We start from the raw sequence: 25,028 nt of genomic DNA, 5'->3' as shown, positions 1-25,028 counted from the left end.
ACCAAATTCAACAAACAAACAGCTACCACTGCTCATCAGGCAACGTGAATACACAACGCCATCTAGAAAGTGGAAGCCGCGGTGGCTGTGTAGGTTAGATGGCTGACTTTGCTGGAGATCAGGTGCCTTGACGGGACCCAAGAATAGAACTAGAATCTGTACTTTATTGAGAAAGTATAATTCCAAAACATGTAACGTGTTAACTCAGGCATAGTGGGTTCACGTGATCAGTGTGAATGGGTGAGTGACTTTTACGCCGCTTTTAGCAATATCACGTCGGGGGCACCAGAAATGGGCTTCACACATTGTACCCATGTGGGGAATCGAACCCGGGTGACGAGCCAACGCTTTAACCACTAGGCTTACTCACCACCCGCGTCAGGTGTGTGTGTGTGTGTGTGTGTGTGTGTGCGTGCGTTGTTGCATTAGATGTCCCAGTTTGATCTTAATATCAGTGCTACGTGTTTGGTCCAAGGCGACCAATACATTCATTACACTGATGCCATTTCTTTAACGTTATGACCACAAGCTTTAAAGATGTTAAACAAAAATGAAATACACTGTTAATTTGATTTTTATTGCAAGAACAAACCACAATGTTATTAGTAAAAACATATCAACGAATCAGCAGAGTTTCATTAAACATTCAATCATTGCTTTACTGTTGTTTGCCACGATGCTATACCTAAATACCAGAACACACACCCAATGGCTATATGAGCACACACCATTGCACTCCCTGTGCAGGTACTACACAAACCATCTTTCAGTTCATCTTTGAATATAACTGGAAAAATCCACAGTAGGAACCTTGTTAGCCCCGGTAAACATAATCCAGATTGCTGGAGTCACAAGGTTTTATCCTGATGTATAAATATTTGGCATAATTATTTTGTTTGTCTGATAGGTGAAACTCAATCATGTTGCAATTCTGCACCTTTAAAGAACATGTATAAATAACAGGACTATTTACAGATAGGGTTTTCTGAAGAAAGTACACTTGTTGCACATTACGACATATGCAAGAAAGGCATTGCCAGCAGATTCATAAGTCAGAATCATTCTGAAATTAACGATAAGAATATTCAGTCGGGCTAATGGAATTCTTTTGTGTGTCGGTATACCTGATAACGGTGATAGATAAACTAAATAGAATCACCCTCACATCGACTGCTGTATGCATTCCAAATATCACAGAGTTGGTCAACACCTTGACAATACTGCTGAACTGGATGTAAGAGTGCACATGCCAAACTCTCGGCAAGAAAACACTTGCACATCGAAACGAAACCAAGCTTCGTGCAGAAATACAGTTCTACATGTCTTCATAAACAGGGCCAATATCGATATCATTCTACTAGTACCGTGATCGGAAGATATCTAGCAAGCATGATACTAATTACTGTATCTATCCAGGATGTTCTATCCAGGCACGTGATTGTCGTAACTTCAATAGTTTCATGTAAAGAAAGACTGACTGAGATTTAACGAGCGCTTCAAGTTGTACGACTTTAAAGCACTCGGAGTAAGCTTTAAAACCAATTATATTTATTTAATATATCTACATGTCGAACTGTTTTTAAGGATTGGTTTGACTACACTTGTATATCCTTGTATATTAGGCGGTTGATTTTGACATAGGTTGTAACAGACAGTTTAGAAATAATTTTTATCTCACCACATCCCTTTTTTTGTAGAATCTTCGCCTTATCCTGCGTTCCATTCTTGACAATGTGTAACCATTCAGGTTTCGGCTATAAGTAAAGTATGAAACTACACTAGCTGTAACAAGTGCTAAGATGTTCACCTGAGGGGAATCAGCTCAGTAATACTGGATGTATATGTACACACATTTAAATGTTTCAAATCTTTGAGATCTGCAAAAAGCAAAACAGAAAACCACTACTTTGACAAATATTATCTATCAACAACCAGTTTTACATAATTGCCTGGCACTTTTCAGCACTTTTCCTGCATTCAGATATTTTTCCGATAACGTCAAACGTCAAACATGCAATTACATACATTACCTGAACATCACACAATATAACCTTGTTCAAACTATTGCCGGACTACGAACATCATGCTGACTGTATTGTCTTTACAGAAACTTGTAATTTTTAATAGAACTACCAATCTTATTCTTCTTCATACCGGGATATGTTTAAATAATGACAACAAAACATGAACCTTGCATCGAATGCACATTCGTACGTTTAAAGTGAAGAGAAACAAATATTTTCATGCATTTTTAAATGGTCCGAAGTTTGATGTTAAACCTATAAAATTCCATTCTAATGTTGTAAATCACTGGCTTCTGTTAGGCTGAAGCAAGTGAACCGAGGTCTGATTTCCCCTGGACTCAGCCCCAGTCAGGGTGGATGGCGAAGTGTCGGGGCACGGCGGCGTGGGGGCGGATGTAGTGTGAGCTCCAGTTGTTCACACGATCCCTGTCCCTGTATTCTGGGAGGTGGTGCCACGTGGTCTGTTGCCAGCGCCGGGCACGTGTTTCTGGGTCCAGCAGCTTGATGAATTGTAGGCGGGAGTTGTCCTGGCTGGAAGCTGTGGGTCGGTCTGCAGGCCGGGGGTGCCACGCCCTTGGTTCCTGCAACAGAGGGTGAGCGTGTGAATGTTTAATTACAATATTCAAACTTGACAATTCTTCACTGGGAATGTATATAATTATTTTCATCCATCACCAGTGTTTGCATATAGTTGCTAGGGGTTAAGATACGACTCGATCAGTAAGTATTCAGACCAAGGAAGCTGAGATTGCATCGTGCATATCGCCTTCACATGTTATCAATGGACAATCATGACAGTCTGTTGATTCCGGACGAATTAACGAGCCCCGAAGAGGTGAGACGAGCCCCGAAGAGGTGAGTTGATTCTACTTTCGGACCCAACAGATGTCAGTGATTTTGTCTGACTTAAACCATGTTGTGATTGATACAGAATTTCTCTATCATTTTCCAAAATGACCTATAGTTGTGTCAGTTTCGGCGTTACTTCTGGACAAAGTGTATAACATAGTTACCTCTGAAGCGTGCTGATGACCTGCTGGAACCTTGACCTTTGTTCGTTAGCTGTCAAGCCCATGAGTTTACTTCCGGCAAGAGAAGTAAAGAATTTGAGAGCAACTTGGCGTTCTGAAAGAGATATTTATCAGTACAAGTTGTGCAGAATTTCTGCTCCTGCATGAAAGGAAGCGAGAGCATGTGATCGAATGACGATTTCAGAAGATGATAGCAGGCGACGATCCGTTTCCAGTTTAATGAAGCACAATCAACCGGGTTATACATATTTACGAAAATAACCAGATTGTTTAATGCTGCATCATCAGTTTCACAAACGTCCGTCAAAGCCTTGTACTACAAATAATTAAACTGAACTAGCAGACAATCCAGTGATGAACAGCATGAGCATCAATCTACGCAATTGGGATACGATGACATGTGTCAAGCAAGTCAGCGAGCCTGACCCCCGATCCCGTTAGTCGCCTCTTACGTCAAGCATGAGTTACTGAGGATCAATTGTAACCCATTGCTCACGGGTCTGAAATGGTATGGCTAAATGAACACATCTATATATACAGTCTTAACATTCAACTCAATTTTTGTTTTCTTTGCTAACTAACATAGCCACAATAAGACAGTAGCTGACGAATAACGTGGTCAATATGTCACAAGAACTTACCGCTTTCAGTGGCCCGATCCAGCCATTTCTCCACGGCCTGGCGCGCGTCCGGGAGCAGCGTCTTCTTCATGGCTTGATCCAAGTGTGAGCTCTTCTCCTGCATACGTAGGAGCTTCTGTACTACCTCGCGATCCATGTGAGGGGCGTCTTTCATCCAGTCCTCCGCCAGGCCGACAGCCCCGGGCTTCAGGGAGGCGCGCAGCTCCTGGAACAGTCGCATCCATTTGTATTTGTCGATACATATAGCGTTCTTCAGATCACAGGAGACCGTTTTATGTATGATCTTAACGATATGCCGCGTCCAAATGAAGCTTCAGACCAGTCAAAACAAACAAAAGATTGCTGATTAAACGTCAGAATTAGGGGGTTTAGTCGATCCAAACACAATACTGTCACCGCCATCATCACTATTATCCCATTCTACACCAACATCACCATCGTCATCATCATCATCATCATCATCATCATCATCGATACTAGAAACGGATTGGACTTATACCTTGAACATTATTTAAGGTATAGTGTTGTGTGTAAGGTTATCGTGAAACCCAGACCAGAAATTCAATTCAGGGCAAATTTAAAATTCAAATAAATAATCATTGGATCCCAGCGCGCCTAAGGCACGCAACTCTACACATCGAAGTACCGCACCTGAACGAATAGTCCCACCACATGCGACAAGATACGATACCTCGACTTTTAACGAAGCAAGATGTAACTTGAAGACAGTCAAGACTAGGCCTACCTCCTTCAGTCTGTCGTGGTCATGGGCGCCGACCGACTTGGCTCTCCGGACGGGCGAACACGGCAGGGACTTGGCCACAGGCTTTGTGGGCGGCCGGGCCGACTTTGACGACATCTTTGGAAGTTGTGAGCTGAGAGCTGGGGAAGGGTGGCGGGCACCTGGCGTCTTTTTCCGTATGACTGGCACTGCAATACAGCTGTTGTGTTATTATGCTACGCCGTGTGCGACAGGGCAAGGTGGATAGAAGAGGGCAGATGTGTGTTATCATCACGGTTTTAAGACAAGAACTGTTCTCAGCCTCTCGCATGTAATATTATGTCTGAACAATAGCGTTGCTGTTAGGTATATTTACACATGGCCATTAACTAAGCACTACCATTTCTTTTCTGAAATGTGCTTTTACAAAATGACTAGTGTGATTCAAAGTTATAGGTTGGTTTGTTGTTTAACGCCGCACTCAGCATTATTCCAGCTATATGGCTGCGGCCTGAAAATAATCGAGTCTGGATCAGACAATCCAATGATTAACAGCATGAGCATCGATCTACGCCATTGGGATACGATGGCATGTGTCAACCAAGTCAGCGAGCCTGACCACCCGATCCCGTTAGTCGGCTCTTACGACAAGCATAGCTTGAGGACCAATTCTAACACGGATCTCCGAAGGTCTATGGTCTATAATGCACAACAGTCCAACTTTTGCAGTGAACAACGATTATTGTCAACCCAGGAATCACCACAGACACTGCTGTCATTGGTGGAACACACCGTTGTCACTTGATGACATTCACGAGGTGCCTCCTCCTGCTGCTGGGGCCGCCTCCGTGGTGTAGAGGTAAGAGCGTCCGCGAGGATGAGCGGAAGGTCGCGGGTTCGATCCCCGACCGCGTCATACCAAAAGACGTTAAAATATGGTACTTGTTGGTCCCTGCCTGGCGCTCGGCATTGATGGGTACAACAAGGACTGGTCGGCTCGGAGTCAGTATAATGTGTCTGAGTGGGGTATTCATGCTTCACTGCGGCATGGTATCTCAGTGGGCTAGCACTATAAAACCAGCTTAAGTCTGGGCTAGTACAAGCAGCCGCACATACACATACACTCGCATGCACGTCGTCATATGAGCGGAATATTCTCAAGCACGACGTTAAACCCAATTTCACCTCACCTCACCTCCTGCTGCTGGTCAGACGTCAGATTTTCAACTGATCGCCTATTCCTGATGTAGTGCCTGGGTCATTTTATTCAGGTTGCGTGATGCACATGCAGTACATTTATACGGCAAGTTAGGGTTCCATTGTTATCATTGTTTTCGGAAATGAATTTGAATTAGGCTGTGTTAAAGAAGACCTTGCTATAATGAGTGTCATTTCTAGTCCTGCCAACACCAAAATAATTGTAAAGGTTGGTATGAGCAATGAAACAACTTGAAGTTTCTAATGTTGTAAAATGCGATGTCAGAGTGTATGGTGTTTGTTGCCGCAGTCACCAATATTCAAGCTACAAAACATCGACCTGAAAATAATCAAGTCTTTCCAAGACATACCGAGCCCTCATGGCGTGAGCAACAATTGTGAGTGAGTGAGTTTAGTTTTACGCCGCTTTTAGCAACATTCCAGCAATATCATGGCGGGGGCCTCCAGAAATGGGCTTCACACATATTGTGCCCATGTGGGGAATCGAACCCGGGTCTTCGGCGTGACGAGCGAACGCCTTATACTAGACTACCCCACCGCCCCTGAGCAACAATAGGTTAGTATATACGACATACAATATGTCAGGTCAGTAAGTCACTGAACCTGACCACCTGATGCGAAAAAAACAAAACAAATCTCAACGTCTTACGTGTCGATGGGGAGTTGTCATCCGCAGTCTTTTTGACCTTCCGAACGTTACCTGAAAAAAGCAACGTTACCGTGAAAGTTTTATAACTGTACGACTTATACGATGTAAAGACTATCACTCAGCGGTTGATTGTTTTCTCAATATGTATTATTACACAAGATACATACATTTAGCCTGAGGGCAGCATTTTTATTTTCGGTGTTTCTCATCGCCCGACCGACCCTTCTACCTTTATTGCCGACGCCCAAACATAACCTTTTTTTTCATTCCAACACCACCGACACGAACCTAAAATGTACCGCCTCGTCATATAAAATGTTTATCTTTTAATCAGTCGCTGCCACAAGTCCAAAGAACGCGAGAAATTGTAATAAGAATTACAATAAATGAGAATCAAGAACATTATTCAGATAATTTTATCTTAAATATTTTTTTTTCCTTTATTAATTCCCCGACCGACCGACCGACCCGACCCATGTTCAGAATTTGGTGGCTACGTGAAACATAAAAAATAATGCCTTGATTTGTTTTGAGGTCCATCCAGTGGAATTTGATCAAGGACACGTGTTACATTTACAATTTTCATGGTTTGTAGAACTGGTTTGTTTGATGCACTATTATCATCATACTTACGCTTTCCTTTGGAACTCTCCTTGTCGAGTATTCTTTCTGGTATTGTCCAGTTTCCAAACATCTAAAACGATATCACATTGTTGTTAATAAACTTCATAAAATCACATCATGAGTGGGTAATGTCTTACACCGTGTTTAACAATACTCCAGCAATATCACGACCGGGGACACCAGGAATAGGCTTCACACATTATACCCATGTGGGAATTGAACTCGGTCTTCGTCGTGACGACCAGGCTACAGCAACGTCCACTCACCATAGATTACCTCATTTTAAATAACAAACACAGCAACTATAATTAATAAAAAATATGTATTTAGTAAATGTAAAATATAACTGTAATTTCCGTGAAAATGTGTTTTTGAAATGTTCGCTCCATTATTGTATATATGTTTCAGACGTCTTTGAAAAAAACCGTGCGTTATTCCGAAGATTTGATATCAAAAGAGTTTGCTTTCGGATTCAGCTGGGAGCAACGTCTTTTCTGTACGTGTACACACGTGTTTGTTTTCTTCTCACAACTCAAAGGTTTTAACTTACATTACAAGAATTATCCAGTCTTAAGCTCGGAGCACAAACCACAGTCCTACTCGTAGCTAATGATCTCTTTACACACTGTTGGTATATGGCACCCATAATCCCCTTCGTCTACGTGTATGTAGACTTCGTGATAACAAACACGTATTGTTCCTGGGATTACTGTTCCTGTGTACGCTGCGTACACAATATTGTGTTCAATTGCGAAAACATCGATGTACGTTCACCCTTTACGTCGACACATTGTACAAATTACCTGCCCCTGAAACACACGGGATTAACCTGTCAGTGTGCAGTGGTGTATGGTATAGATAAGGGAGATAACTCACAACGAGCAGGTGGGTATTTGAGTGACTTGCTTAACGCATAATCAGTACTATGACTGATATTTGCGAGTAGTAAGGGGTCTTGATGCAAAAAATCTTAAAAGATAGTAACGAAATGTCTCCTTTTCGCACATATTTCGGATCATTATAGTGATCAGAGCCGGGAAACCTACAACAACTTTTTAATTTGATAGGCTGCAAAACATCGCGGTGTATTAAACAAAACAAGGCACGTATAGTCATTCTGCAATTGAGGATCAGATCTGAATGGGAAAACATTAAAGATCTGTGGTGTCTAAAAGTGTAGAAAGATAAAGTTTGTTTTTTTATAAACGTCCTTTCGCTTCAAGTCTTATACTCTTCATGAGGGACATTCAGTTGATGTACAGCAACTCGACAGTTCCTTTGGGAGCCTTTTGGAATGAATGCCGAGGAGATGGAAACAAACAGGTCCAAGTCGGCCATTACATCATCTATATGATTCCCAGAAGGAGAGATACCTGATATTGATAAAGACATTGAAGGTCAAGGGTACAGCAGGCTTCACGGGAATATAAAAAATCATGTCTATCTGCGTCTGAGACAGTGTGAGCGTTCTTCTTTCAACAACCGGCTTTATGGATTTTTAGCTTAAATCATAAGTGGTTGGAAATATCCATGTTTGTAATGGCCTCTTCAAATGAATGCCCTTGTTGTGAAATTAAATGAATGGTAAATACACGTCGAATGATTACCTTCATAAAACCTACTCTTCAATTTTTCGATTACGAAGACTGGTTGACAAATATGCCTTAAATACTCTTTGACTTTCTCATTAAGTGTGCTGACATTGAGGCCACTGAACACCTTTGACAATAGAATATCTTATAGGACCAAACATACATTAGTACCTGGAATCATTATATCACGAATAAAGTAAGGAAACTATCAGACTGATTTCAAAATACTTGGGATGAAATTGATGGCCTTAAATAAGGTGTATTTCCCGCAGAAATGTTGGGTGATATATTTTCTACAGGTCAATGGCCCGAAATCTTTGTGCTACGGCCATACTCTAACACAGGTAACAATAAAGGTAGCGCTAAGATATTTCTTGTTTTTGGCCAAATAGCCCTCTGAAACAGTGAATAACAGTTAATATTTTTATACCAAACATTCCTAGGAAGTACCGCTATTCACATTAGGGTACGCTTCTATTTCAGAACAATCAGTAAACAATAAATTAGTGCGGTGAAGCTTTAAGTTCCCGTAACTAAAACATTTCGAGCACTGCGAGCTCTCTGCCGGGTGGTGTTCACCTGTGCGCTGTAAGGAGTACCCCTGTGTTCGGTGTTGGTGCGGGTTTATCGTGGGTGAGTAGAGGACTGTTTAACAAGCTCTTGACACTGCCATAACTTGGAACAACCTCTCCGGATCAATACCCCAAGCTGGGTCGTGACAGGGAATTGTCAATGTCCCATCGACAGATTAGATTACAAACATGCCCTAATACCCTACTATGGGGTAGACTAGATGCAAAGCTAGTTGTGTCTCCATAAACATAAATAGATTCTGTGTATTGTTTCATTTCCATATAAACACCGTATATGTTATAAGTACATGACTTGCTACTGAGGCTATATAACAAAGGGTATAACTGAACGAATACCAACAGAATACCAATCATATTACAATTGTGGATATATTCTATCCAAATGTACCCTTAAAACGACAGTAGGAGTTAAATATTTATATTTCAGTTAAATTTGATTATCACAGCAAGCCTATTATGACACACATATGAATGATTACAAAATGCATTTTCAGCTTTCAGCCGACTGATAGCTTTAACTTTAGTTAAACTAACTATGAGCTATGGTAATATCCACAGTGTAATGAATGGTCCCAAAATATACTCTTCAAGTTGTTGTTATAAATATGACAGGCACGTGAGTTATGAGCGAGTAAGTGAGTATCGTTTTACGCCGCTTTTAGCAATATTCCAGCAAAATCACGGCGGAAGACACCAGAAATGGGCTTCACACATTGTACCCATGTTGGGAATCGAACCCGGGTCTTCAGCGTGACGAGCGGACGCTTTAACCACTTGACTACCCCACCGCCCCTGTTTACAAATAAAGTGGCTATATAATCTTGTTCACAGCAGTTGTTTACAAAGTACTAACATCTGTACCAAATTTCGCAAAGACAGAATATAGATTTACAAATCCATATTTATACCTTCACCGATACAGCTTTAAATGTCACTTACATATTGCACATGTAAAGATGTCTTCGGTTCAGATGACATATTCCATTCTGCTAATTCTATACCACTCCCTTATTCTACAGGTTCTACAGATTATGACGATCCGAAGCACAGAATGAGAAATATTTTTCACAAACGCGCGAACGATGTTTTCTAACCATATATAATCATAATGTTATCTATGGCTTTTTTCAAGATGAATTCGTCAAGAAGACACATTTTGACGTGCGACCTATCATGTAAGTGATCTGTCGTGTCCATGCATGAGGCTAGCAACATGGATTCACATAAACTTGTAACCTAACACCTGCGACCCTTATTTGAACTGACAGAAATTACCTTGTCTAATCTTCGTTGATTCCCCACGCCACGATACTCACATACCTTTGTGTTTTCTTGATGCCTTCTTTCAGATTATAAAAGGTGTTTTCTCCAAACTTTTATGAAATATTGCAGATGTGTGCTGCCGTCCATCCAGTTTCGAATCTTGTCGTCTGCTTTGCAATAATTGCGTTACCAAGATGTTTTGCGCAGGCGCGTAATATGAAAACAATGACGTCCGTGAGGGTTGATTACTACCTCGTTATAAAGCGAAACTATTTGTGTTTGACTTGCATGGTATTTTATGTAGGAGAGTATATATGACTAAGTATTGTATCTTGTAGAAGTGTGTTTGAGAATAGGATTGTCATTATTTTGACAAGGACACCATTTACGGGTAGGGGTGTTATAGCGGGGTAGGTTGCCTGACGAGCCTTGACATAGCACAAGGTAATACCACTCCGTCGAATAAACAAAACCGATTTTTGATTTGCTAAGTGTATTGTCAATATGTTCTATATTAATCTGGGCCTATAACATGCCAGTCTAACACTGAGACGTCAAGAGTTTAGGAGGGTTTATATCGAATGCGTTTTGTCGATGGAAAAATAATCAAAGATATGACAATCATTTAAATCAATTGCCCTACGCTACAACACTGGGGTGTTCCAGTATCACAAATCTCAGTGCAGCTGATGTGGGTGTTCCTGAATTGAACTTTACGGAACATTTATGTTTACTGAAAGTTTATTAAATGACCATTGAAACTCTCGAGAAAATGAAGTGTGCACCCCCACTTTCTCAAGAGTGAGTACCCTCCTCTTTCTCAAAAAGCTGTATCGCCCCTGAACAAATATTGAAAATTTAATTATTTTTATCATGTATAAGCAGTGTTTATAAATGTAACGTTGTTCTCACATAACATGGGGCGGTGGAGTAGCCCAGTGATCAAAGCGTTCGATCGTCACACCGAAGACCCAGGTTCAGTTCTCCACATATGGCTACAAAGTGGGAAGCCCATTTTGGCGTCAAGGGTCGTGGTATTGCTATAATATTGCTAAAAGCGGCGTAAAACCTTACTCACTCATTCTTATATAACCAGTGTAAACGTTTCCAAGGTTACCGCAATCTTCATTACAAACATCATCATCATCCTCATCCTCAGTACTATTGTTATCATTACTTCAGTAATCGTGACGATCAATTACTGCCTCAATGGGTTACGTTAGATTTGCCATACTTTTTATAGATTATTTGTGTCATATCTAATTCCACAGAGTGGAAATGATCAAGATTAAAAAAGGAGAAACCACTGAACACTAGGTAGAATACCAGTAAACGAAAATTGTGACAGAAATTCTGTAGGACATAACAGATAAGAGAGATACAGATAGTGACGTCACTTCCCCGTGGAAGCCATGATAGTCAATGGGTCCATGGAGTTAGGATACCAAGGAAATCGGGCATGGATAGTTATTAAGGAGTCAGGACGTGTAACTTCGTTTAATTTCTTTGAGACATACCCTTTTCTTACTTCGGGCTTGTCTCCCACATCAATCTGACTCGTCGCGACATAACTGGAATAGTGGAAAACTCGCTCACTCACTCTTTGATATGAGGAGACACTTAGGGCACCCCGATGAAAATCAAATAATTAATTGGGGGTAAACCTATTCTGTTTTTTTAATTTTATATGCTTTCAATCGTGACCAAGACGCGTTTTTAAGCGAACACTTCTTGTGCACGTATTCAGTTCAGTGATGAGTTTAGAAGTGGTTATCTCTCATTAACCCCTTCTGATGTAAATCTAGTAACATTTACCACTCAAACTAGCTAGATCATCCTTCAATGCGCAGATATAATATAAACTCCATACGTATGTGGGTAATATTAGAGCAATATTGTATATGTGAATGTACGCGATACATGTATTTCACATATTGCACCCTTGTGTAGAATTGTTAGGAAGGTCAACTGACGTACAAAAGGAAGTAAACACCCGGTGTTTGGGGAGTATTTTCAATAAAAAGAACCCAACCTAAATATTTTTAAATGTGTCTTGATTGTGACGTACAAGTCACAAACATTTATGCAAGTGTTCAAACTATTTACGTCGTTTTCTTTCAAAAATAATCGCAAAACGGGGCGTGGAGGGCGAGCTGTCTAAGGCGCCAGGCTAGTGACCCAGCGAGCTTGAGGTGCATGGATCGAGCCCACCTGTGACCGGGTGTGTTGAGTTGAGTTGAGTTGAGTTGGGTTTTACGTCACATCGGCATTGTTCCAGCCATATAGTGACGAGAACAAGTTTGCATTAATAAACATTGTAAGTACATACTCGGAATGAGTTTTATTTCAAAAGCATATATTCATTACATTGTCATTTAAAAACCGAAAAAGTCATAGCACCAAATTTAAAAGCAGGCAATTCGTTAGTCACATTACACAGTTACAATTTATGATACAGATCAACTTCCCTCAGGTAGTTCACTATCAGATGAGCGCTCACACGGGAAAACAGATCTTTTAGATTTGTTGCATCATAATGTGAGTCCCTTGCAGACGACAAGTCCGCACAGTCAAGCAGAATATGCTTGATGGTGAAAACCTCATCGCAAGAGAGACACATGGGGGTCCATCCCCATCCGTCTTCAGCAGATAGTCATGTGTAAAACCGACTGTGGCCAAATACGACATCGTCGTAAAATTATCTCATCGCGTCTTGACTGACAACCCAAGTAGGTATAACCAATTGTTGGCTTCAATTCATACAGTTTATTTCTTCCTACTTGAGTGTCCCACCTTTTTTGCATGAGGTCCCGTGTATAGCTTTTGATAGTGGGTTTGAAATCACTGTATGGGATCAGCAGTGGAGATAAGGGCTTGTCAAGAGCTGCTTTAGCTGCAGCATCGGCTTTTGTGTTACCTGCTATGCCGACGTGACCCGGCAACCAGCAGAGGACGATGTCACATTGGCCAGTAGAAAGGTCGTTGTAAAGTTCTAAAATGTCCAGAATGATTGGGTGACTTGAAGTTATATTTTTTGAAGTGCTTGAAGGCAAGATAATGAATCTGTAAAACTGATGAAGTTTTTGGAATGATTCTGCTGTTTAATGTAGGTCAATGCTGAGAAGATAGCTTTGGCCTCGGCAGTGAAAATGGAACTGTTGTCGGGAATCCTAGAGGAGACAGTCTTGGATCCAATGACTGTAGCACTGGCAACTTGGCCCTCATCCTTGGATCCGTCTGTGAAAATGGATCTATGGGTGTCATACTTGGAACGTAACTGGTTGTATTCCTGCTGGAACACCAAAGGATTTGTTTCGGACTTTTTGAGTTTAGTGAGGGTAAGATCGACCTGTGGTTTCACCATCTGCCAGGGTGGTGAAGAGTCGGTAAGGTGCTATGATATTGAGATCAATTTTAGCTGCAGATATGTGTGGTTGAATTCTGATTCCAAGTGGTGGAACGAGGCTTGGCAGTTTGGGAAACAGGTTTTCATAGAGAGGGTTTGAAAACACAATTGTATGCTGGATTGGACTGATTTGAACGTAATTTAGTGATATATTGCAGTGAAAGTTTAATGCGGCGTGACCGGGTGTAAAAACCTTGGAATCAACTTTGTGTGCAGACTCTTTCAGTGTTGTCACAACCCCTAGTGTACAGTACACAACCCTGTGCACGTACAAGAACCCACGAATCCGTTGGTAAATAACCAGATGGTGGCCACACGAATGCGCGCAAACACCTAGTTGCGGGTACAGCAACGTGCAGTAAACTTGGACAAAGTACTGTGACTATGTGTCCCAGTCCACAAAGCTGTGAATGGGTACCTTGGGAGGATGAGAAAGCCACATTAACTTGCTGCGCCTAGTGGCTGCAAGAGTTGTATGATCCCCAGGGAGTTGAGATTGATAATACGAAGTGCCGTTGAGATTGACATCCAGTAATCGAGGGAAAAACAAAGCGATAAAAATACCAGGTGTGAACTATCTTTTCTACGTCAGTATATTATCCAAATCAAGACAATACTTAACCTGTGTACTTACGTGCCCAGGCTCCCTGGTGTTCGAGTTGAATAATACGTCAGCTATCGTCTCACGTTTCTTTTGAATCTCTTCCAGCTGAAACAAACACCAGAACGAGGCTATGAAGGGCAGCGAAACGTTGACATGACACACTGACGTCTATTGTTATACAGAGAGGCCTTGTGATCGGGGGACACGGCTATTGTTTTGAAATAGCAATCCGTGATTTCTCAGCTATGGTAGTGTTTCGGAACCATTACGTCAGTTGACAATAATGACGTCTCGTGGCTATGGTATTGTTTCGGATCGTGGCTATGGTATTGTTTCGGAACCATTACGTCAGTTGACAATAATGACGATTCGTCGTGGCTATGGTATTGTTTCGGATCGTGGGTATGGTATTGTTTCGGAACCATTACGTCAACTGACATTAATGACGATTCGTGGCTAATACTGGCTATGGTATTGTTTCGGAACCATTAAGTAGGTTGACAATTTATGACGATTCGTGGCTAATACTGGCTATGGTATTGTTTCGGAACCATTAAGTAGGTTGACATCAATGACGATTCGTGGCTAATACTGGCTATGGTATTGTTTCGGAACCATTACGTAGGTTGACATTAATGACGTGTCATGTATTTTCGACTCGATGACATTAGTGTAAAAGACTGAAAGGGATACAGCATGATATGGAGGTATATCTTATAGTTTACAGTAAACGCACAAAGGTCAAATAAAAAGGTCTTTAGGTCAAATAAAAAATAATTCTGAGGATAATGGGTAATATAGTTCAAGGGGTCAAGGGATTATCGTTCCTGATTATTATGATGTCATTTTTCGAAAAATAAAACCGACTTCTCATGAAGCAGTGGAAATATACATCATTTCCTCCATTAATCCCGGTCAAACTAACCCCAGTTTACTGTTATAGCTGGCTGATCCTTTCGCAATTGTCTAAACACCCACTTTACACAATTTGTCAGTCTTATTCAGATGTAACAGGGAAAAACAATAGTTGTCTCTATCATTCCTGTCGGGTTTTTCATTGAAAACAAAACAACAACATACCTCCCTGTTCTTCCTGAAAGTTTATTAAATGACCATTGAAACTCTGGTGAAAACGGGTAAAAATGAACTGTACACACCCCACCCCCTTTCTTAAGAAGCTGTATCCGCCCCTGCTATTGCTACGCTTCTCGCAGACTTGTTTTGTTTTTGACATTAAATAACAAAGAGTGAGTGAGTGAGTTTAGTTTTACACCGCACTCAGCAATATTCCAGCTATATGGCGGCGGTCTGTAAATAATCGAGTCTGGACCAGACAATCCAGTGATCAACAGCATGAGCATCAATCTGCGCAATTGGAAACCGATGACTTGTGTCAACCAAGCCAGCGAGCCTGACCACACGATCCCGTTAGTCGCCTCTTAGAACAAGCATGGGTTTCTGAAGGCCAAGTCTAACCCGGACCAAATAATAAAGAAACAAACCTTTATAGAGGAAATACGGTAATACAACCACTGGGTAAAATTACTGAAAATGCGTACAGCTCGAGGATTAAAAATATAAGCGAGGGTTGATTTTTGTCCAAGACAGGTCCAGGGATGGCCCGAATTTCCTCTTTGCTGTCATCGATACTGATAAGGATACACACTTTATTGTGATCAGCACGGCATTGTTGAGTGAAGGCCTCTAACGCCAAAGTCACCAATATTCAAATATTATTTTGGCCAGTGTTTATTATCAGGAAAGGTGAACCAGAGGTTGATAACATGAACAAAGACCCGCTCATGATAACATGAGCAAAGACCCGGTTCACGAAAACGCCCAGCCAGGTCAAACGGTCAGTCAGGCCAGCCAATTCAACCAAGATATCCGTTCAGTTTAGGGAGCATCTGTACGGACTGACTATTGAAATACACATCGTTCAGTCTGCAACGGAGTTCAGTTCAGAGTTGACTAAGGTATTATATAAATCCTGGTGTGTCAGTGTACAAAACGACTTGTTACCATTTCAAAACTGCAGTGATCCATTCAACGACAGCCTAGTAGCCTAGTAGCCTACAGATTCGCCGCGCATAGCTGTGTTGAACAGTTGTGCCAGAATCCTATAATCGTAGGTTCGAATCCCAGTTAAGCCCTGGCTAGCTCTTCTCGAAACGTTCGTAGCCCTACGAACTTCATAAGCCCATTCTTAACACATTGGCTACGATCAAAGTTAAGAATTCTAAGGGCTACGAACTTTTCGAGAATAAGGGCGCTGGTTTATATTCTTGGTTGGCCAGGGCACACCCTAGTTTCAACTAACGTATTAAACACATAGACCTAGATCACCAAAGGGGAGGTGGGGTAGCCTAGTGGTTAAAGCGTTCGCTCGTCACGCCGAAGACTCGGGTTCGATTCCCAACATGGGTACAATGTGTGAAGCACGTTTTTGGTGTCCCCCGCCGTGATATTGCTGGAATATTGCTAAAAGCGGCGTTAAACCAAACTCACTCACTAGATCACCAAAGCCGTCACTTTGTGATATAAATGAAGCACTGTTCATAGCCAAGTAAGGCAGTGGATTTCCCTAGTTGTTAAAGCGTTCGCTCGTCATGCCGAAGGCCCGGTTTCGATTCCCCACATTGCGTGAAGCCCATTTCTGGTATTATTGTTGGAATATTGCTAAAAGCAGCGTACAATCTCATTCACTTGCTCAAAGCCAAGTCTGTAAAGCGATGCAAACACTGAAAAATGCTGAAACTTTTGTACGAAAATATTATTGTACGTACGCTTCAATCAATGGCTACACTTAACGACAGTGTGAATAGACACTCATCTCGTCCGATGTATACTACCCATCAAAAGTTTAGACTCAATTAAAGCATCCACTTTATGTTATGTATATATTTGTGGTTACATCGAAGATGAATTTCTCCACTAACTTGGGGGAACCAACTGCAAACCTTATGCAGGCGAATTGCACGTGGATCGTGCATCAATTTGCTGAAAAGCATGTGGAAATATCGCGCATGTGAACAGAGGCGTTTTGGTGTAAAGTTTTGCTAGAATTTGCCAATTTTCACTGAGTTTCATCATTTATTGAACTCATGACAATAATTTTTTCAACGTTACGAATTTGTTTTACAATACATCAGTTCATGTGTAAACAGTACTTTTAAACAGTATGGAATATTTTGCAATCTAGTTTAGAACAGTTGACTGAGGTAAGTGGCTACATTTACACGAGTGAGTCTAAACTTTTGATGGGTATTATAATAATTCACCCAATCCGCTCCACCACAATGTATCCACCCATTAACCGTTCACACTGTCGCCTTCCATTCACACAATTACTAGAACATCTACAACCCTGATGAGTTTGGAGTTCAACAACAATAAAGAAATGACAAAAATCACTTGAAAATAGATTGAATTGTGATTTAAGATGAAATTCTGTGCTGACCCGTGCCCAATTCAAATGATATGTATTTTTGAAGTAACATATAGTTTGTTTGTAATTCATGCAATAATTTGCTGTTTACTGTATATTCAAAGGTAATAGAGAACCTAGAAGATCTGGGTTAGAATTGATCTTCAGTAACCCATGCTTGTCAGAAGAGGCGACTAACGGGATCGGGTGGTCAGGCTCACTGACTGGGTTGACACATGTCATCGTATCCCAATTGCGTTGATCGATGTCCATGCTGTTGATCCCTGGATTGTCTGGTCCAGACTCGATTATTTACAGGCCCCCGCCATATAGCTGGAATATTGCTGAGTGCGGCGTAAAACTAAACTCACTCAGAACCTAGAAAATATGTACCCTTTATACACTGAAACCTCGCCTATCCAGAAGGTAAAGGTGCGGTCGAATTCACCTAAGTCTAAACTGTTGGTTTTTTATTCAATCTAGTTTGCAGTGCCTTGACAATCCAAGGATATAAGTTACACGTTTTGCGGAGCGTCACACAAGGTATAAGTAGTGAGCAGTAAATCGGATGAAATCACTTGTGACCGTTGTGTTATGTATTAATGCGCCTGAAACAACAGACAGATATACATCGAATCGATTATAATCTGGTTCTATTTTAGGAGTGTAAGAAACAGATCACAGCACACCTGTCTGTCATGAAATTTATCTTGGAGCTGGTTGTAAGATAAATGATATCTGACAGCCACCCGGGTAGTAATCTTTTCCACATCATGGCAGACGCCCACAAGGCCCGGACGGTTGATACAACCAGTGTGCGATATAGTTCCCATATTTTGCTATCCAGTCTGGCTAGCTATGCCTCAAGTTACCAGCCCACAAAATAATTCACTAGCCCGAAATTTGAATGTAGAAACTAAGTAAAAGATTGCAAAAATAGATGAGAATAAGATATTGTCGGCATGACATGGATTCCACCATTAAGCTGCTAATATGATGAACATTTTATAAGGCCATAATCTTGCATGATTTAAAAGTGTATTATAACTTAACAAGTCGGAGCGAGTGATATATTTACAAAATGACCCCATGAAAATTCGCTAGCGAGACGGGCCAAACTGTGGAGATTTACTGGTCCGGCTGCATTTTACTAGCCACGGGCCTACCGGGCATACTATTTCGCAAACTGGATACAACCGATCACATGTGCAGTCTGGTTGTGAAGTCAAACTGTTACTCTTCCCAGCAGTTTGATAATAATTTATCATCATTGCGGACGTTCATGTCAATCATTGTTTTTAAGTTAGCATATTTCAGGGTTGTTTCAGTCACCGTGTTGTCTGTGTCTGTGTTGGTATGCCTACGAAACCTATATACATGTATATGTTAAATATTCTGTTATATGGCGGCGGTCTGTAAATAATCGACTCTGGACCAGACAACAAGTAAATGACATAATGAGCATCGATCTACGCAACTGGGATATAATGCCATGTGTCAGTCAGTCAGCGAGCCTGACCACCCGATCCCGTTAATCGCCTCTTACAACCATGGGCTGCTAAATAACAGCTTTAACCCCGATCTTCGGGGTCAGTGTGTAATATTTGAGAAAAATCCAGGAGACTATATGAGTAAGTCAAGGGGAAGTAAAAGATTGTCTACACATTCAATTAGTTTTCTTGTCTTTAGTTTTGACGTAAAATGTTTTATGTTGGTCTATCAATATGGATCAAGCATATTTTAAGAGATACAATGTATTTAATTCCATCGTATATATTAGTAAGTTTGCTTTAAAAATGAAAGGAAGCACTTGTTTGTATGTCGGCACTTAATTTGATGCCACGGGAGAAACACAGGTTCCAAACGTCCGGGGACGGTGAGGTAGCCTAGCGGTTAAAGCGTCCGCTCGTCACGCTGAAGACCCGGGTTCGATTCCCCAAATGGGTACAATGTGTGAAGCCCATTTCTGGTGTCCCCCGCCGTGATATTGCTGGAATATTGCTAAAAGCGGCGTAAAATCATACTCACTAACTCTAAACGTCCGTTGTGCCAAAGTCATCGTGTAAAGTAAAGTCCATAAGTTGCGTCAGAACCCTATATCTGTGGAACTGAACCTCAGTTCCTATCGGATTAGATTTCTGGGTTTATCAGCACCCTAAGCTCTTGGGTTTCAACGAAACGGTGTAGGTCTAAGATCTGGATCACTGCGGGTTTCCCTCCCACGTGTAACAGACCCGTATGATGTAACGGAATACTGTTCAAAGAGACCTTCTCAACTCACTCACCAACCGAAGAGGCTGATACTACGATGTTACTACCGTGTCTCCGATGAACGTCGGGGGCGGTGGGGTAGCCTAGTGGTTAGCGTTCGCTCGTCACGCTGAAGACCCGGGTTCGATTCCCCACATGGGTACAAAGTGTAAAGCCCATTTCTGATGTCCCCCGCTGTGATATTGCTGGAATATTGCTAAAGGCGGCGTAAAACGAAAGTCACTCACTGATCCTATGAACGTCTTGCGTGTGCATGTACCTCATCAGGCTGCTATAGGTTGAGAGATAAAAGATTTGAACTGAAGTGTCAGCGGTTATCTACCCAACGTCATGAAAAACCAATCGAATCAATACGCTTTATGCACGGTATATGAGGGTAGTGATCAATCGGATATGGCCCGCAGTGACTCACTCACATAAAACTATACGCGAATCATTGTCTAAAAATAGTTTGCAATGCTATTGTACACGTATTCTCAATGTCTATATGCATCCAAACAGGTGTTTGAAATTTCAGACTTTATTATATCGCGTCCTTTGATCGATGCGTGCTTGTGAATGTGCGCGTGTGCCTGCGTGTCTTGTGTGCGTGCGTTTACAAAGCGTAGGTTACCGTGTGTGTGTGCTTCCCAGGATACCAATATGATACATCACCATTTTGTCTTTGTTTTGCCCTTTAGCCTGTACCGTCCCACCACGTGTGTGCGTGTGTTGTCCCAATCATAATAAGCCGTACCATCCACTAAGCTTTGTCCACTGTCTTAGCAGCATGAGGGACGATAGGGTAGCCTAGTGGTTAAAGCGTTCGCTCGTCACACCGAAGACCCGGGTTTGATTCCCCACACGGGTACAATATGGGTTCTGGTGTCCCCCGCCGTTATACTGCTGTACTGATGGAATATTGCTAAATGCGGCGTAAAACCAAACTCGCTTACGTCACTTTGCATGAATCAGACTGGTTCTACACACTATGTCACGACAGTTTGTCTAACGCTGATCGACAGATATACACCGGCTTTATCTCACTATTGTCGATCCCAATACAAACCAGGCTAGCCATGCAGTGTAAGGTTGTGAACAACGGACACTCTATAGAAACTTAACTTGCTGATTGCTGTATCGCATGTCGTAATCAATGTCGATATACTCCATGAGTTCGACTCCCGAAAATGTGAGACCGGAGCCTTAGCCCCTACACGACATGGCCGCTGTATATGCATCAGATCTTAATCAGTGTTCATATAAAATGATCAAAATGGCTGGCAATATCGGTATAATGGTTTGCCATATTACCACATTTGAAAAACAAACCAACACATTTCTGCTATATGCCATATTACCCCATTCAAACGCTTGCTGAAGACCCTCCCGTTCTCCTCTCATGATAACTAACTATATTTCCCTCCCTGTACATATGTATATATATACTTGTAACATGTCAGAGCTTTGAGCACGTGCCTTGTACATGGAAAAGGTGCATTACAAATGCACATTCATTAGTATTTAATATTATTATTATTGACCATAACCAATGTAGTCATTGTTCAAATGCTATAGAAACAAGACCCCACCTCTTTTATGATTGTAGTAAGGTTACCCATATGTGGCAGAAACTCCAAGATTGGCTAAATGATAAACTGGATTCAAATTTAAATTTCACAAGACAACAAATTCTTCTTGGATTCCGTCGTAAACATAACGACCCAATTAATGTGATCAGGTAGTCAGCTAATAGTCAGGTTTGAACGTTTTCGGGAATTCAAAGTCTATCTGTAATATCTAAACATGTACGTTTTGGACTCAGACTTTGGCGCTGCCTTTCAAAAAAAGTATCTGGAAATTGAATTTAATAAAAACAATTATAAAAGGCATCAAAACGTTTGTTGACGAAATATTTCACGCTCAAATGACCATTTTCCTTCGTTTAATGTTTAGCCAACAAAATGGCGTATATGTTTTTTGCCTGGCAGTTCAGTTAGGAACTGTACAAACGTGTGGTCAAAAATCTTAATCTTTAGTCATGATTAGATATTATCTTGAAGTTCGAAACACCGTCCCTACCTCGGCACCTAAAACATGATTATGCCTTTGATTATATCGGGGCCCGATACCTGCATGTGTACACGGAAGAGGATCGCGATATCTCGTCCTTTCATATAATATATGCCGTTGAAATTGAATTGCATATTTTGTAAATATATTCTTTGAACCGAATGTCATGGAAACTGATCATTAAGTGAGACATTAGTGTGTGAGTATGGTTTTAGGTCGCATTATATCAAATTTCAGCAGATGGGCTTCAGTATGTGTACCCGTACTGGGATTCCAACTTGGGCCTTCGGCATGACGAACGAACATTTTCACCACTAGAGTGAGTGAGTGAGTTGGGTTTTACGCCACTTTTAGCAATATTCCAGCAATATCACGGCGGGGGACACCAGAAATGGGCTTCACACATTGTACCCATGTGGGGAATCGAACCCGGGCCTTCGGCGTGACGAGCGAACGCTTTAACCACTAGGCTACCCCACCGCCCCTTCACCACTAGAATATGTATGTATGTGTGTGTGTGTGCGCGCGCGCGCGTGTGTTTTCTATGATGGTTATTCGGCCATGTCGAACAATAACAAGTAAATTACCATTATGCCGCTTATCACGTGGCTCAATAAAGATGGACACGCGCCATTGCATGTTTGTACGGCCGATACAGAGATTACATGTTCAAGAGATTATTTGTCACGATTTAAAACATATGGAGGATTACTAGATTGTATCTCATATATCCTTGTTACACACAAGTACAGACAAACTGGTTTTATGTATCAGGAGGATATGTCATTATAACATAACTGCCATTTACACCCTCGTATAATCTCGCCAGAGACGAGTTCTACACGCATAGCTTGCTGGGTCATGTTTTATAAATTCGGCAACCCTACGTCGGTTCTAGAGGTGATTTAAAAGCTCTCAGTATATAACAAAGATGAATATAGCAAATTTTCTTTTAAAACTAACTCGGATCAATTAAGAACGTCTAAGACAAAGCGGAATAACGAAATATGGAAAAGTGGAAACCGACGTGTCGGACATGGCAAAGAAGGCGATATAGCGAAATCTTGTATGAAACTAGGAGCAATGTAGTAAATAGATTCCATAGTAAATAGACTGGCGAAAAATGGTTAAATGAATGTTGGGTTTAAGCAGTGCTTCAACGAAGGCATACATAGCGACATATCAGCTAATATAAGACCAGTTGTAACGATTATTACTCTCTGAAGAGTGAGTGAGTGAGTGAGTGAGTGAGTTTAGTTTTACGCCGCACTCAGCAGTATTACGGCTATATGGCGGCGGTCTGTATACAATCGAGTCCGGACCAGACAATCCAGTGATCAACATCATGAGCATCGATCTATGTAATTGGGATATGATGACACGTGTCAACCAAGTCAGCGAGCCTGACCACCCGATCCCGTTAGTCGCCTCCTACGACAAGCATGGGTTACTGAAGATCAATTCTAACCCGGGATCTTCACGGGTAACTCTCTGAAGAGAAGCCTTCGGTACAGCGAGCAGAGATTCCGAGCAGTTCCCTACAACCGGTTTTAATTGTGAAGTATATGTATTTTTTACACACATGCATAACATGAATATTGTTCTTTCTTTAGATACTGCATACGTCATAAAAATTCTTGTATTTATTGGGAGGACAGAAACGACAATGGTAATCTGAAAATGAATATAAAGTTTTTAACTCAAACTTAAAACATTTAAAGTGCCAGACAAAAGAAAAGCCACCAAACAAAATTGGGATTTGACACCAAAATTATAAACGTTTTAAAAAACCTATTGGTTGAAAAGTAGATATAAACCGCTGGACAGTATACACTTGGATTTGACAATTGGATGTGGCCAAACATTGCAAACGTTATCCAATTGTTTCTAGTCTGAATTGTGTGATACTCTTTGATATAATGTTATATCCCCAGGGCCTCACGTGTCATATTCGTCACCATCGAATAACAATTTCTTGTATATTTCCTTTAAGCCAATTTTAAACACATGTGTATACTTTCTTTGATCGCAAGTTTACATTGGGTATATCAAAATGGCCTTGTTCATATTAAAATATATTGGTTTAACTTCCTAAATACAGTATGTCAAGTCGGTTCGACATTGTAATTGATTCGAGATACAACCATGTGCATATTCATATTCACATGTTTGTACGCATATATTTTTACCATTATCAATAGATCATGTCAAAATCAAAACATACACACTCCATGCATTTTGAAGCATAAAGACTTAAAGACGACTTGGCTGCATATGGGGTCTACCGTAGCAAATACCTACATTGAGTTTGTCGACGTGTCACTTCATTAAGAGATACAGCCATACATATTCATATTCACATGTTTGTACGCATATATTTCAATAGTGTCAATAAAACATGTCAAAATCAAAACATACACACCTCATGCATTTTGAAGTATAAAGACTTAAGACGATTTGACTGCATATGTGGTCTACCGTAGCAAATACCTACATTGAGTTTGTCCATCATGCGAGTGGTCAACGCGCCGTCCGGAAAGTCCTCAAAGTCCACCATATAAAGAGAATCATATTTTCTGTACGACCTCTTAGATCCCGCCGTGGAAGGAAACAATTTCTTGCTGTCATCATTCACAAGTCGTAAATGATGAGCAATCCAGTTTCCGGCAGGAAATTTATCGACATCAAGTTCCGCCATCTTTAAAAATCTCACTGGAAGGTGAAAGTGATCAAGGCTGTCTAATTCCAAACTTTCAACTACAGTTAGTGAATTCACATTGTAGAAAGTGCAAACCCGCTACGTTTCCTATTCCCCGTTATGTCCTAACGGTAGTTCAGACTAGAGTGTCGGTATTGTTTCGCTACCAGGTAGATCTCGACCCGTTGCCACGAGCGACTGAGAGCTCCCTAGC

At 41.2% G+C, this 25,028-nt stretch overlaps 1 protein-coding gene across 1 annotated transcript; it reads right to left on the bottom strand.

Annotated features, from left to right (window-relative positions):
* Nucleotides 1-556: 556 nt before the first annotated feature.
* LOC124278833 lies at nt 557-24,961 on the bottom strand. Its single transcript, XM_046714608.1, has 8 exons — nt 24,611-24,961; nt 14,397-14,471; nt 6,918-6,978; nt 6,285-6,335; nt 4,442-4,626; nt 3,697-3,901; nt 3,038-3,149; nt 557-2,605 (listed from the first exon to the last, which is right to left on the bottom strand). The coding sequence occupies exons 1-8, from the start codon at nt 24,812-24,814 to the stop codon at nt 2,440-2,442; spliced, it is 1,059 nt and encodes a 352-aa protein (XP_046570564.1). The 5' UTR covers nt 24,815-24,961; the 3' UTR covers nt 557-2,439.
* Between the last annotated feature and the right edge of the window lie 67 nt (nt 24,962-25,028).

Source organism: Haliotis rubra, unplaced genomic scaffold (genome assembly GCF_003918875.1).
Source record: "Haliotis rubra isolate DU_JTF1 unplaced genomic scaffold, ASM391887v1 Scf242, whole genome shotgun sequence".
Lineage (NCBI taxonomy): Eukaryota > Metazoa > Mollusca > Gastropoda > Lepetellida > Haliotidae > Haliotis > Haliotis rubra.
This window is presented reverse-complemented; position numbering and strand designations above follow the sequence as displayed.